This window comes from Hyperoodon ampullatus, assembly GCF_949752795.1.
Source record: "Hyperoodon ampullatus genome assembly, chromosome: 20".
Lineage (NCBI taxonomy): Eukaryota > Metazoa > Chordata > Mammalia > Artiodactyla > Ziphiidae > Hyperoodon > Hyperoodon ampullatus.
This window is the reverse complement of record NC_136933.1, coordinates 19,989,555-20,003,324: the sequence shown is the minus strand read 5'-3', so window position 1 is coordinate 20,003,324 and position 13,770 is coordinate 19,989,555. Positions and strand designations below refer to the sequence as shown.

The 13,770-nt window shown below is 36.0% G+C and overlaps 1 protein-coding gene across 21 annotated transcripts in view; it reads right to left on the bottom strand.

Moving 5' to 3' along the window:
- PCM1 (pericentriolar material 1) overlaps positions 1–13,770 on the bottom strand; it is a gene marked incomplete at both ends in the record, with an annotated part of 76,451 nt that overhangs the window by 50,360 nt on the left and 12,321 nt on the right. For 12 of the 21 annotated variants that reach the window (XM_079726699.1, XM_079726713.1, XM_079726714.1 and 9 more), the window contains 6 exons: positions 3,257–3,492; positions 3,612–3,769; positions 4,319–4,492; positions 5,431–5,617; positions 8,597–8,813; positions 11,082–11,191. In XM_079726699.1, coding sequence (XP_079582825.1) covers positions 3,257–3,492; positions 3,612–3,769; positions 4,319–4,492; positions 5,431–5,617; positions 8,597–8,813; positions 11,082–11,191 — 1,082 coding nt within the window. Of the gene's footprint in view, positions 1–3,256; positions 3,496–3,611; positions 3,770–4,318; positions 4,493–5,430; positions 5,633–8,596; positions 8,814–11,081; positions 11,192–13,770 lie in introns of all 21 variants that reach the window. The other 9 variants (XM_079726710.1, XM_079726715.1, XM_079726703.1 and 6 more) reach the window with 3 other exon arrangements.

The window sequence follows — 13,770 nt, the reverse complement described above, 5'->3', positions numbered from 1 at the left end:
GAAGCCCGTGCACCTGAAGTCCGTGCTCTGCAACAAGAGAAGCCACCACAATGAGAAGCCCACGCACTGCAATGAAGAGTAGCCCCCGCTCACCACAACTAGAAAAAGCCCACATGCAGCAACAAAGACCTGACGTAGCCAAAAATATATAAATTTATTTTTTTTAAATCTTATTTAAAAAAATGGAGGATTGGAGGTAACCTATGACATTTTCTTAAAAACATTTAATATTGGGCTTCCCTGGTGGTGCAGTGGTTCAGAGTCCGCCTGCCGATGCAGGGGACACGGGTTCGTGCCTCGGTCCGGGAAGATCCCACATGCCGCTGAGCAGCTAGGCCCGTGAGCCATGGCCACTGAGCCTGCGCATCCGGAGCCTGTGCTCCGCAATGGGAGAAGCCACAACAGTGAGAGGCCCGCGTACCGCAAAAAAAAAAAAAAAAAAAAAAAAAAAAATTTAATATTGTATACTTTATATTACTCATGCTTTCTCTGCAGAAATCAACTGAAACTTTAACCTTTGGAAATAGAGAGTTAAAGCTAACTTTGATTGTAAAACTGTCTAATCGATTTTAAGCTTATAGACATGGTGTTATTCTGGTCTTCTCATCAATCTAAAAGCTAATCTGATTTATTACTAAAATGGTAAGATTAAAAAGAAACTGAGTTGGGACTCAAAAACAGAGAAGCTGGATCATGAGGCATTTTCCCACAATAAAAAAGTGGAAAAACCAAAGTATGAAAAAAAAAACTACATAAAGTTTCAGATTGTCACATGAGAGTGTCTGAACAACTGAAATGATATAAACTCCGAAGCTAAAAGTAACTGACTAAAGAATTATTGTTTCAACACAGGCTGCATCACAGACTAAGGAACCATATAAGGGCCATATAAATTGTCTAAGCTAATCTATCAAGAAGAGTAATAATAGTTTTATACAATCATGATAACTATATAACTGTTTAAACCTTCTCCTGAGTCTCTTGGGAAAGGATACAAGTAAGGGCACAAGCAAAAGAAGACTACCCTTAATAAAATAAGTAAAATGTATCCATCTTAAACATATAAAAACTTGGGGAGTTTGGAACATTTTTTTTTAAGAGCTCTCAGAATGAGGACCCTTAATCCCTCTGTGTTGCAGTTTTCTCATTTTTCATACATGTTATTTCAGGTCTTAGAACACTCACTAAAGCAAAAGAGCTGCATTCAACATAAGCCTGAAATTAAGCTGATTCATCTATAAGCCACCAAGTTATTCATCATTTCTGATCTATTATTCCCACTCTGGGCAATACATCTGAGGAGAGGAGTCATAAAGAAAAAATGAGAAAGTAATTAACAAGTACAATGATATTCAAGATAGCACAACCTATATTATTATTTGCTTTAGAAGCTGTCTTAATTTTTTCAAATGGTACTACTGTCATACGATCAAAGTTCAAAAAGTAAAAAAGATGTTTAGAAAAATCTCCTTTCCATCCCTTTCCCCAATTCCATTCTCCACAGGTAACCAGTGATATCAGTTTATGTATCTGTCTACAGTTATACTTTGAATATATAAGCAAAAATATATACATGTGTATATAAACCTGTATGTGTTTGTCTGTATACATGTGTTTATGCTCCTTCTTCCCTTCAACACCCCTTCTTACAATAGGAAAACCTTAGAAAAAGCCAAAAGCCAATTCCAGTAATGGTTAAAAAAGCTATATGGTATCTCAATAAAATAAAATGTAATCAAAGGTATAAGGAAATGGATTCATCCACCACTGCTTAGATATCAATTAATATAGTCATTCTGGAGAGCAATTAAGCAGTGTCCATTAAAATTAAAATGTGCATGAACTCTGGCAAAGCAACTCCACTTCTTCACATCTGCTCTTGAAAAACACAAATACACCACAAAGCTTGTGAAAGAATGTTCATTGGAGTGTTGTTTCTAAATAGTGAAAAATTGGAAACAACAAAAGTAAACATCAATAGGATGTTAGATTAACTAAACTAAGGTCCACTGATACTACAGAAAACTATGTTGCAGCTAAAAAAGAACTGTATTTACTATATATATATACATATATATATAAAAAACATATGCAAAGTAGCATCTGTGAAGGAGAATGGGATTATGAATGAAGGCTCAGAGGGAGTTTACTAGTAGTGTTTCCTTTATTTAAAAATGGGAGCACATTCATCTTTCACTTGAGTAATTCAAAATAAGTAGCATTCCAAAAGAAGTTGTGAATAACAATTGAATTTTTTTATTCACAAAAAAATTGCTTTTCTATACATTAGTGTGGTTAATTTTAATGTTCTATACTTCATTTTTTTCAACCTAACACAAGCTAAGCAAACCTAAATGAAAACAAATCACTCATTAATTTTACCAGAAGTTTTTTGGCTTCCAAAAATCATATAAATTTCAATACTTTAGGAAGTCTCTCTTAAAGATATTTTTATAGTGATTATGTTACTGAGAAAAGAACATACATATATATTATATATATATATACATATATATATATAATATATATATATACACAAAACAGATGAAAAGGAATGATTTTTAAAAGTTCAATCATTCTTAGAAAGTTTTATACCTAGTCTAATAAACTGCAAAAAGCCTTTGGACCACATCAGTCAATATAGAAGTGTTAATAGTTACATAATTTCACGTTCATACATTCAAATGGCTTTTTAAAATTTACAACTAATAGTTCCAACTTTACTTGTTTGGCCTTACTGAATAAGACAATATGGTTTTTCTTCTACATCAAGTGAGTTAAGATCTCAGCCAGAATGTCAGTCTCAACTCTGGCTCTGACAATGGTATAACTCTGGTCAATTAACACCTTTAATCTGTGTATCTGCCTCACTGAGATGTTACCAAGTTCTACGTGATATAGAACTGGGGTCTCCAGCAAAAAAAACAAACAAACCTGTTTTTGTAATAGTTATACTGGTACACAGCCATGCTCATCTGTTTGCATACTGTCTATCGCTGCTTTTGCACTGAGTAGTTGTGACAGAAACTGTATAGCCCACAAAGCCTAAAGTATTTACTAAGTCACCCTTAGAAAAAGTTTGCTGATCTCTGATAATATGGCATGTAAAGTGCTAAGCATTTAAACCTGGTATATAGTTAGAACTCAATAAATGTGTACTAGCATAGTTATACCAACATAATTATCAAACACATATATTTTACCTTATAAGACTGTCCATTTGACGCTTTTTTTTTAAAATACAAGCAGTATTTACCTGCACCAATGCAACAAGATCTTGTAACTGTCTAAGTTTCTGTTTTGCAGCCATAAGTCTATTGATCTTCTGTTCAAATTCAGCATCTTCAGGAGTCTCATCAACCAGACTGCTCCTATGACTAGATAATGAAGCTCCACTGACGGCCTCATCTTCTGCTTCTTCCTCCTCCTCCTCCTCCTCTTCACCTTGTGCAACGTGAATCCCCTGTTCTCGTTCTCTATTATATCGACAATCTGCTGAAAACACGTACCAGTGAAATCAATAATTTAATAAACTTAAGAGTACTAAAGAAAGGAATTCCACTTCCCAAGAATAATATGGTAAAATTAACTGTGAATAGAGTCAATCATACCTAAAGAAGGAGGCATGTTTAGAGCCCTTATGTTGGCAGCAGATCTGTTGTTAATTTCACAATTAGAATTAACTGATCTCCCATCTCTATTATTAGAAACACACTGTGCGTTAGAATTACTATTTACTTCGTTCCAGGTGGCAGCTACTTGTGGATTTCTAAAAGAAAGAAAACAACCTGAAGTTAGTTAAGGTAAAAAATATATATAATAATAAGAAAATCAAAGTTTTAGAACTGCTGATAAAATAATTCCAGACTATGAACATCATGGGCTATTTCCCCATTTAAATTCATCCTCTAAATAAACGGCTCTTGCTTTTCACTAACTTCTCCTATTCACAAATTTAAGAAGAAAAACATCTAAAAAAAATCAAAATTACAACCTAAAAAAATCAAAATTACAACCAAAAAAAAACAAAATTACACCTAAAAATAAAGAGGTAGGAAAATGAAGTTACGTAATTTTTATGATTCTTTTAGTTGATCTAACAAACAGCAAATTTACTAAACTACTGTATTCAATACTTCCCTATTTGTTTTTCTTTATAGAACAAGTAAGAGTACACTGACCAAAACAGCAGACTTACAGGAGAAAAGCTTAAATAAAAGGCAAACGGTAGGCACTCTATTGAGGTTTCTTTTGTTTCATATTAAATGTACTGTTAGGGTGAGTATGTTAGAAAAACAACTTAAAAAAAAGTTCTTACCGAATGTTAGTAACAGGTTCAGAATTTTCATGCTCGGAATCATATTCTGACTCTTCAGTTTCTTCTTCTTTTGTGTTTTCATTTACAGCATCTGTCATCATATCTGATGTTTGCTCATAATAATGAACTAATTCTCTTAGCTCATTCAACCTCTTTCGAACTTCATTTAACTTCCTGATAAACAACGAAAACATTTATATTAACACCCATTTTAGCAAACTAAAGCATACACTACTTTCATACAGTAGCAGCCAGCACAAACAAAATTTAAACCCAGTCAAATATCCAGGGGATGTGACTATAATGAATGTAATTTCAAGTACAGGTTATTCAAAATCTCATCATCTTATTTACTTATGTTGTGTTACGGACAAAAGCATAAAAAACCCTCTTCCAAGTGTTCATTTTAAGCAGGTATAGATGTTAACAGCTTAAATCTCAATGTCAAAAATATTCCTATGTTTCTTAATAAGTATCAAAAATGTGAAGTACTAAATATTCCATTAAAATAGTACCTCTTAGGCAAATCAGGTATGCAGGCATTACTGAGCATTTACAGAAGGTTCCCAATTTGTCTACAACATATAGAGATCTACCAGTTACCATACTATGTAACATGTTTACCAAAAAGAATAATTAGGTTGTTGAATTTTTACTGAGTCCCAGGAATTATGCCAATGTTTTCTAATCCTTAAAACACCTTTATGAACAAATATATTATGCCAGGTGAAGAAAAAGAGGCTTAGTGAGGGTGCTATTTGTCCACAGTCACACAACCTTGTGAGATAAAATTTCAGGGCTGTCTAACTCTAGAGCCTGGGCTCTAAACCATTTGAATACAGAAATCTTTTAACTGTAGTCCCTTTATTTGGAAAACAGGAACATATTAGCTCATGGAAATTACATGTTACTACAATGTCACATTTCTCTAGGACAACTCAAAGAGGCACATATAACACACACACTTATTCTACTACCATACCACTTAAGAATGTTTATCATATCAAATTAACTCAGTTTTTCCAGAATTTTCAACAAAGAAAAAAAACCCAAGATTTATCCCCATTATTCAATTCTAATCTATGTAAACAATGTTTGTAGAAATGTTTTACTGGAGTTTTTCAGTTGGATTTAGGTGGCCTTCATTTTCACTCTGATTCTGAGAAACTAGAGAAGCAGCAGGATAAGGAACAGATGATGTGAGGCTATTGGATTCTCCATTGACAACTGGTGTTAAGCCTACAGGAGCAGAGGGAGCTACGGTTGTACTTCTCTGATCCACACTCCTTTGTGGGGAGGCTGAAGAAGGCACAACTACCAAAAAAAAAAAAAAAAAAGACCAGTTACCATAAATAAACAAATACAGCATCAAACAACACATTCATAGTTGGCTCAGACATAGAAAAATAGAAAGTAAAAGTCATTAACATCTTAAATCCTGCAGCTTTAAAATGTGAAACTTAAGGATATAACCAGGCCACTTGTTTAGTAACATGTCCTTCAACCAAACAGAGTTAAAACAGAAAGGAAAGAATAAGGAAAGACAAGATGGAAACCAACAAGAACTACGATATTCTACCTCGAGAAAGTAACGAGAGTACTCCTCTGATAAACTTGGTTCCAGGTTAAGTTAAATAGAGCCACTGCATATGATGTGCAAGCACACCATCTACACATCTTTACAGGGCAACCCTAGCTGATTAGGTCCTTGAGAATGTTCCAGTCCAGAGGGATTCTATCTGGTCTCCAAGATGGAACTTTTCTTGTTCCAAAAGATAAAGCAAAATTGTTAAAGTGACTGTGGTACATAATACCATGAATACTACTCAGCAATAAAATTTTCTAATTAGATGATGATTAATCCTCTAAGACAGCGCTTGAACTACATTTTAATTACTTTTTGTCCACACAGATCAGACAAAGATACCTTATGCTTTCAAGGGTGATAAATGAAGACTAAGAATCTTTGTGCTTCTCTCTCTCTCCTACCAGTTTATTTATTTTTTTCTTATTTATTTATTTCTGGCTGCGTTGGGTCTTCATTGCTGTGTGTGGGCTTTCTCTAGTTGCGGTGAGCGGGGGGTTACTCTTTGTTGAGGTGCACGGGCTTCTCATTGTGGTGGCTTCTCTTGCTGTGGAGCACAAGCTCTAGGCAGGCGGGCTTCAGTAGTTGTTGCTCGCAGGCTCTAGAGCGCAGGCTCAGTAGTTGTGGTGCATGGGCTTAGTTGCTCCACGGCATGTGGGATCTTCCTAGACCAGGGCTTGAACCCGTGTCCCCTGTACTGGCAGGCAGATTCTTAACCACCGCACCACAGGCAAGTCCACTACCACTTTAAAACTATCATCATTTATCTCTTCCTCACAGTGACAATCGTCATTTGTTGCTCACATTATCCACTGCTACAGCTGGTTTCCAGTAGTCTTTTCTCTCTATTCCTTGACTGTTCTACCTTTTGCTCTGCTTTCATTGTTTCCCAGAGAAATATATGATTTTTTAGTCATCAGTAGACAGAGTGCTACTTTAATTATGTGTATAAAACTGACCACAAGGCTTTGAGTACAACTTTCGAAAAACTAAGTTTTTCTTGATTGTATTCATCTGCTTAGGAAGGATGGGCTCTGGGATCAGCTTATACTCTAGAGGAGGCAGAGGAGTAGCAGAAGTCAGGGAAAAGGAAGGAGTATGTCTCAGGGCAGAAATAGTACAGTTCTTTGAAGGTGGCAGACAACTAGGGTGAAATACAGGGATCCAGAGATGATGTTTCTATCCCTTGTCTGTTCTTTAATAAGACAGCATCTGGAATGCTAAAGAATAATGACCAGTTAGGGTTGACCCTACTGATTCCAATACCCAATGCTACAGCTCCCACTACCAACTGTTTGAGTAAGAGGCAGGGACCAGGCTTGGGAAGGTATGTGGCCAAGTGAGGACTAGTAACTGGATCTGAATTAGACAAAGGCAAGTAAAACATCTGTAGAGCAGAAAAGATAGTTCCTACAGTATAACTAAGATGACTATTGGCTTTCCTATATAACTAGTACAATCGGCCCTCCATATCCAAGAGTTCTGCATCAGCGGATTTAACCAAAAGCAGATAGAAAATATTCAGGAAAAAAAAAAAATTCCATAAAGTTCCAAAAAGCAAAACTTGAGTCTGCAGCATGGTGGTAACTATTTATATAGCATTTACTTGTATTAAGTATTGTAAGTAACCCAGAGATGATTTAAAGTATACTGGAGGATATGCTTATGTTACATGCAAATACTATGCCATTTTAGATAAGGGACTTAAGCAGCCTCAGATTTTGGTATCCGTAGGGGTGTGGGTGAGGGTGCTGGAACCAATCCCCCATGGATACCGAGGGATGGTAGCATAACTATATTTAACTAGTATACCTAGGATGACTATATGCCTTTCCTAGTCCCACCTGAGATGACTATTTATGTATTTTAAAAAATGAAGTGTTTGGGACTTTCTGCACTAAATCATATCTCAGGTTTTTATTGTATAAATACTTTCTAAACCTGTTTCATAGTTTTAAAATCAAAGTACTAATTTGTTTTAGCTTTTCCTTAAGGAAAAATTTTGGATATGCTAAAAAGTGCAGTATTATTATGTCAAAGTATCTAACAGTTATCTTCTCTTATACTTTTCCCTTATTTAAAATCCTACCAGGCTTCCTTGGTGGTACAGTGGTTGGGAGTCTGCCTGCCAATGCAGGGGACACAGGTTCGAGCCCTGGTCCAAGAAGATCCCACATGCCGTGGAGCAACTGGGTCCATGCGCCACAACTGCTGAGCCTGTGCTCTAGAGCCCGCATGCCACAACTGCTGAAGCCCGTGTGCCTGGAGCCCGTGCTCCGCAACGGGAGAGGCCGCGCTGTGAGAGGTCCGAGCACTGCAACGGAGGGTGGCCCCTGCTCGCCGCAACTGGGGAGAGCCTGCGTGCAGCGGCAAAGACCCAACACAGCCAAAAATAATAATAAAATAAATAAATTAATTAAAAAATAAATAAAATAAAATCCTACCAATTTTTCAAGCCCAAATTCATTCTTTTCCTTTTCTGAATTTTACAGATCTACCATCTATTTGGCTTTACCATACATTGCCTTGTTACTTAAAAACTTTTCACATACAAGTCCTATTTCCCCACAAAAATTATAATTTTCTTGAGTAACTATGTGGTTATTCATTCACCAAATATTTACTAAGGAATTATTATATGTTGGCATATATACTTACGTGTCCTCTACCTAATACTGCTTAGATTTACTTACATGATGAATTGTTCAAATGCTCATCTCGAAGTGTATGAAGTTCTCCAAGCAGCTTGTCCATTTTTTGTTTCTTTTCTTGTAACACTCTCATTTTGCTAAAAAGCTGGACTTTCTCATCAGGTGAATGCTCTGAAACTGATGGATTTATGCTCTGAGAAACCTCTCTAGTTAATGAAAGACTTTCTGCTTGTCTTCTATTGTCTGGAACAGCTGGAGGCTTTAAAAAAAAAAAAAAAGAAAAGAAAAGAAAAAAAAGAAAGATTAGGCAATTAAAGCTTGCAGTCTCATTTTAAAAATGTATAAACAGGGCTTCACGGGTGGCGCAGTGGTTGAAATCTGCCTGCCAATGCAGGGGACACAGGTTCGAGCCCTGGTCTGGGAAGATCCCACATGCCGCGGAGCAACTAGGCCCGTGAGCCACAACTACTGAGCCTGCGCATCTGGAGCTTGTGCTCCACAATGAGAGGCCGCGACAGAGAGGCCTACGCACCGCGATGAAGAGTGGCCCCCGCTCGCCGCAACTAGAGAAAGCCCACACACAGAAACAAAGAGCCAACAGAGCCAAAAATAAATAAAATAAATAAATTAATTTAATTTAATTTAATTAAAAAAAAATTGGATCATATATTAAAAAAGCATAAATATTCTCTCTCATTTTTTCTTTTGGCTGCATTGGGTCTTCGTTGCTACACGCAGGCTTTCTCTAGTTGTGGCAAGCGGGGGGCTACTCTTAGCTGTGGTGAGCGGGCTTCTCATTGCAGTGGCTTCTCTTTCTGCAGAGCACAGGCTCCAGGGCACACGGGCTTCAACAGCTGTGGCATGTGGGCTCAGTAGCTGTGGCTTGCGGGCTCTAGAGTGCAGGCTCAGTAGTAGTGGCCCACAGGCTTAGTTGCTCCGCAGCTTGTGGGATCTTCCTGGACCAGGGATCAAACTCGTGTCCCTTGCATTGGCAGGTGGATTCTTAACCACTGCATCACCAGGGAAGTCCCAAAAATACATAAATATTCTTTATAAAAAGAGATAAACATTTGTGTAGGTTGTGCTGGTCAGTAAGTATATATGCCTTTCCTATTCCCAAATTATATACATACTGTTTCCTAATGTGCCACCATATCTATAAAACTATATATATACTGTTTTATAGACACACATAACTACACAGTGGGGATTCACTGGATGTTATTAGCTGGATCTAAATTAAGTGCTAGAAATGCCACATTTTATATAGAATAAACCTTCAAAAATCTCATTCTCTCTCTTGCCATCTTTTTAGAACCATAATCATAAACTTTAACTTCTTAACCTATCAGTTTCTCCTACCACTTCTTTGCTACTAAAAAAAAAAATTATGAAACATTTAAAAAATCCACTAAGGATTAGGGAATCATATAATGAGTAACCAGCACTGAGCTTAGTCAAATTTTAGTATTTTGCCACATTTGCATCAATTCTTTCTTTAAGAGAAATATAATATTACAGATAATAGCTAAAGCTTTATACGTAGAAATCCTGACCCCATTACTCTCTCAAGAGATAACCACAATCTGGAATTAGACACCTACCATTCTCAAACATATTTTTATTTTGTAATACCTATGAAGGTATCCATAAAAAATATACAGTCTACACATTTTAAAACATAAGCTAAGTGGTATCCTTCTTAAACTTGCATTTTCATTCGTTAGCTCTGGTTCATTTACTGTAGCCGGTTATAGGATTTCACTCTATGTATATATCATAATTTACTAATCCATTTTCCTGTTCATGGACATTTAGATTGTTTCTGCTTTGCTATTAATACAATGCTGCCATGAACATTCTTGTACACATCTCCTTTTGAACAGGGTCACTAGAAAAAATGTACTAGATATTGCTAAATAACTCTCCAAAGTAGTTAGATCATCTTCTTTTATTTAAACTTGGGTCAGCAGAGAGAAGATAATGCATTGTCAATTATACCCATTTCCAGTGGAGAGGTATTAATTCACCCTTTCTCACTCAACAGACTGAAATTTTGCATTTATATCATTATTTACAAAGGTCATCAAATTATAACACTTATTAACTCTGAAATTAAACTTAAGAACTTCCTTAAAATTGTTAGTAAAACATTGCAAAAGCATAGATTCACACTAACTTAAGTTTAACAGTTGACTATTAACGATCTTTAAGGTGAAATAAGAATGCGACATCTAGGAGCATACAAAGGGGAAGTTTCACTCATCACTTCATTCAAAGTAGATATTTCCTCTAAACTAGTGTTTCCCAAAGCATAGTCCCGAGACATCCAGCACTGGAATCCCATGGTGGGAAGCCCACCCCAAATGTATGAATCATAATTTTGGAGGTGGGGGGATCCCACTGACCAGAAATCTACATGTTTTAACAATTATGCCAGGTGATATGTATGCTCAGTAAAGTTTGAGAAGCACTGCTTTAGTTAATGTGATTTTAAATCCAGTATACCAAAAAAAAATGAAGTTACCTGAGAATCACGAAGCTGATTATGAAAACGCTGAATTAAATCATTCAATTCTTCATTTAGTTCAGATGTGATACTGACTCCAGATAGGCTACCTGTAGTTTCTGTTACAACTGGAAAGGAAGTTAACAACTTTCATTCAAGCATATAATTTAATAATTCATTAAAGCAAATAAATAAAAAACAACACTTTAATTTCTGAGAAGCTAAAAAGAAATTTGGGGGGAAAAAAGAAATTTAAAAAATCTCACTGTAATTTGAAACTAGTTAACCCTCAGATTTATCTGCCAACCAATCATTTTATAAGTTTCCATCTAACCTGAAAATAAAGGGACACTCACAAAACTCTAGTATAGTGGTTCATCTTTTTCTGTCCCAACATTCAAGGAGGGATACTGTTACATCCCAATTAAGAATAGTGACTCAGGGCTTCCCTGGTGGCGCAGTGGTAAAGAATCTGCCTGCCAATGCAGGGGACACGGGTTCGAGCCCTAGCCCAGGAAGATCCCACATGCTGGGGAGCAGCTAAGCCCGTGAGCCACAACTACTGAGCCTGCGTGCTACGACTACTGAAGCCCGTGCATCTAGAGCCCGTGCTCAGCAGCAATAGAAGCCACTGCAATGAGAAGCCTGCACACTGCAAGGAAGAGTAGCCCCTGCTCGCCAAAACTAGAGAAAGCCCACGTGCAGCAGCGAAGACCCAATGCAGCCAAAAATAAATGAATAAAATAAATCTATTAAAAAAAAAAAAAAAGAATAGTGACTCAACAGAGTCGGGGTGCGGGAAGGTCTACCAGATTGGGATGAGGCGTGGCGGGCAAAGTGGTTAGTCTGAAAAAGCACAGCTAATTCTGACCAGTCTCAATCCCCACCTCCCCATCAGAATCAATGTTCTAGTACAGGGGCTAGCAAACTTTTTTTTTAAAGATTCAGATAGTAAACATGTTAGGCTCTGTGGAGATACAGTTCTTGTCTCAACTACCCAACTCTGCCACTGTAGGGCAAAAGCAACTATATACAATACATAAACAAATGGACATGGCTGTGTTCCATAAAATCTTATTTCAGGCAGTGGGCCAAATCCAGCTGGCTATAGTTTGCCGACCCCTACTGTAGAACAGATAATTTATTGAAGGAGTTGCTTGTGATACAAGTCATACTAAAAGACCACAGTTTTTATCTTCCTAAGGCAGTATTCTGATGACAATTTTCATAATAGTTACTCTCTATTACTCAACCACCCCATGCTTATCTTTCCAGCTCTAAAAGAGACAATGACTATAAACTGTTTCTGTTTTGAAGGAAAATATTAGCTTTTTCAATGAGAACTTAGAATTACAGGGCGGGGTAGACTCCCACGTATCCAGTCCAAAGTACTTGGGGAAAAAAAAGCAATTACAGTATAGATAACACACAACTTGCTAGTTAAATGGTAAAAGGAACACTCTTTCCCATGACAATTATGTTGCCTCACTTATAAACCTAAAGATTAAATACTGTAAGTTTGTTTTTTCATCAGTATTCTCCTGCAAAATCTCATAAATGCAAGAGAAAGTCTGTTTTCAATCATTAACCTAAAATTTTTTTTGAAATAGTACATAAAATAAATTCAAATTTAAACTCCTGTTTATTCTCCTCCTGGTACTTGTCTCATAATAGTACATTAAAAAAGAAAGAAAGAAAGAAAGATTATCTGCTTACTTAAAAATAAAGGTTTATATTCAGAAATAGAAGACCCCTGATCTGGAACTCAAGAAATCTGATTCTACTAAAATTCCATATAAGCCTAGGCAAGTCACGAGCTCTGTGTTAGAGTTCCTTCTCTCTAAAGTGAGAATTATAAAAAAAGCCCTGGCGACTAACCTACAGTTTTGTGGTGATCAAATGAGATGACGTAAATATAACTATTTGAAATAACGTAACTATCACAAGAAAATCTCTGAAATCTGATACTCCAATCTTGAAAAATATTTTAAAAGTTGGTCATTAACCAAACTGTATTTGTCACTGTTAAAATATTGTTTTTTCCTAAATCCAACAGCTAATGATACTTTGAATTTTGCAAGGGAAAAATGGGGATGAAAATTTGCATAATTATTATATACTATACCATATATATTCTATATAAATATATAATTTTTACAAAAGAGTAAGTTACTTGCAAGTCATAAAGTTCCTTATGAAAATGCAAAATTAAATTACATATAACAGTGATCAGAAGGCTGAGCCAGTGGGCTAGGTGTGGACAACACGATAAATTGAGTAACAACAGGGTAACCACAGTAAGGACCTAAAATGGAGAGCCCACAGGAGATAAATTATTATTAGACTGTAATGACAGACTACTAGAAAATATAACTTGGTTTTAAGTTTTAATAAGTAACAATTTGTTTTCAACTTAATGAGAAATTAAACACGTAGGTTTGACAATAACAAGACAAACTATAAAGTTAGACTCAATACTAAAGAATTCAATACATAGGGTGGGGAAAGGTTTCTTAAACAAGATCCAAAAATACAAAACTTAAATCACTAAGATGTATACTTTAAATATCTTATAATTTTATTTGTCAATTATACTGCAATAAAGCTGAAATTTTTTAAAAACTAAATAAATAAATAAATTCAATACAATTTCCATCTAAGTGACACACGGCTATAAGGGAAAGAAGGAGAAAGAAAAGAACATTTC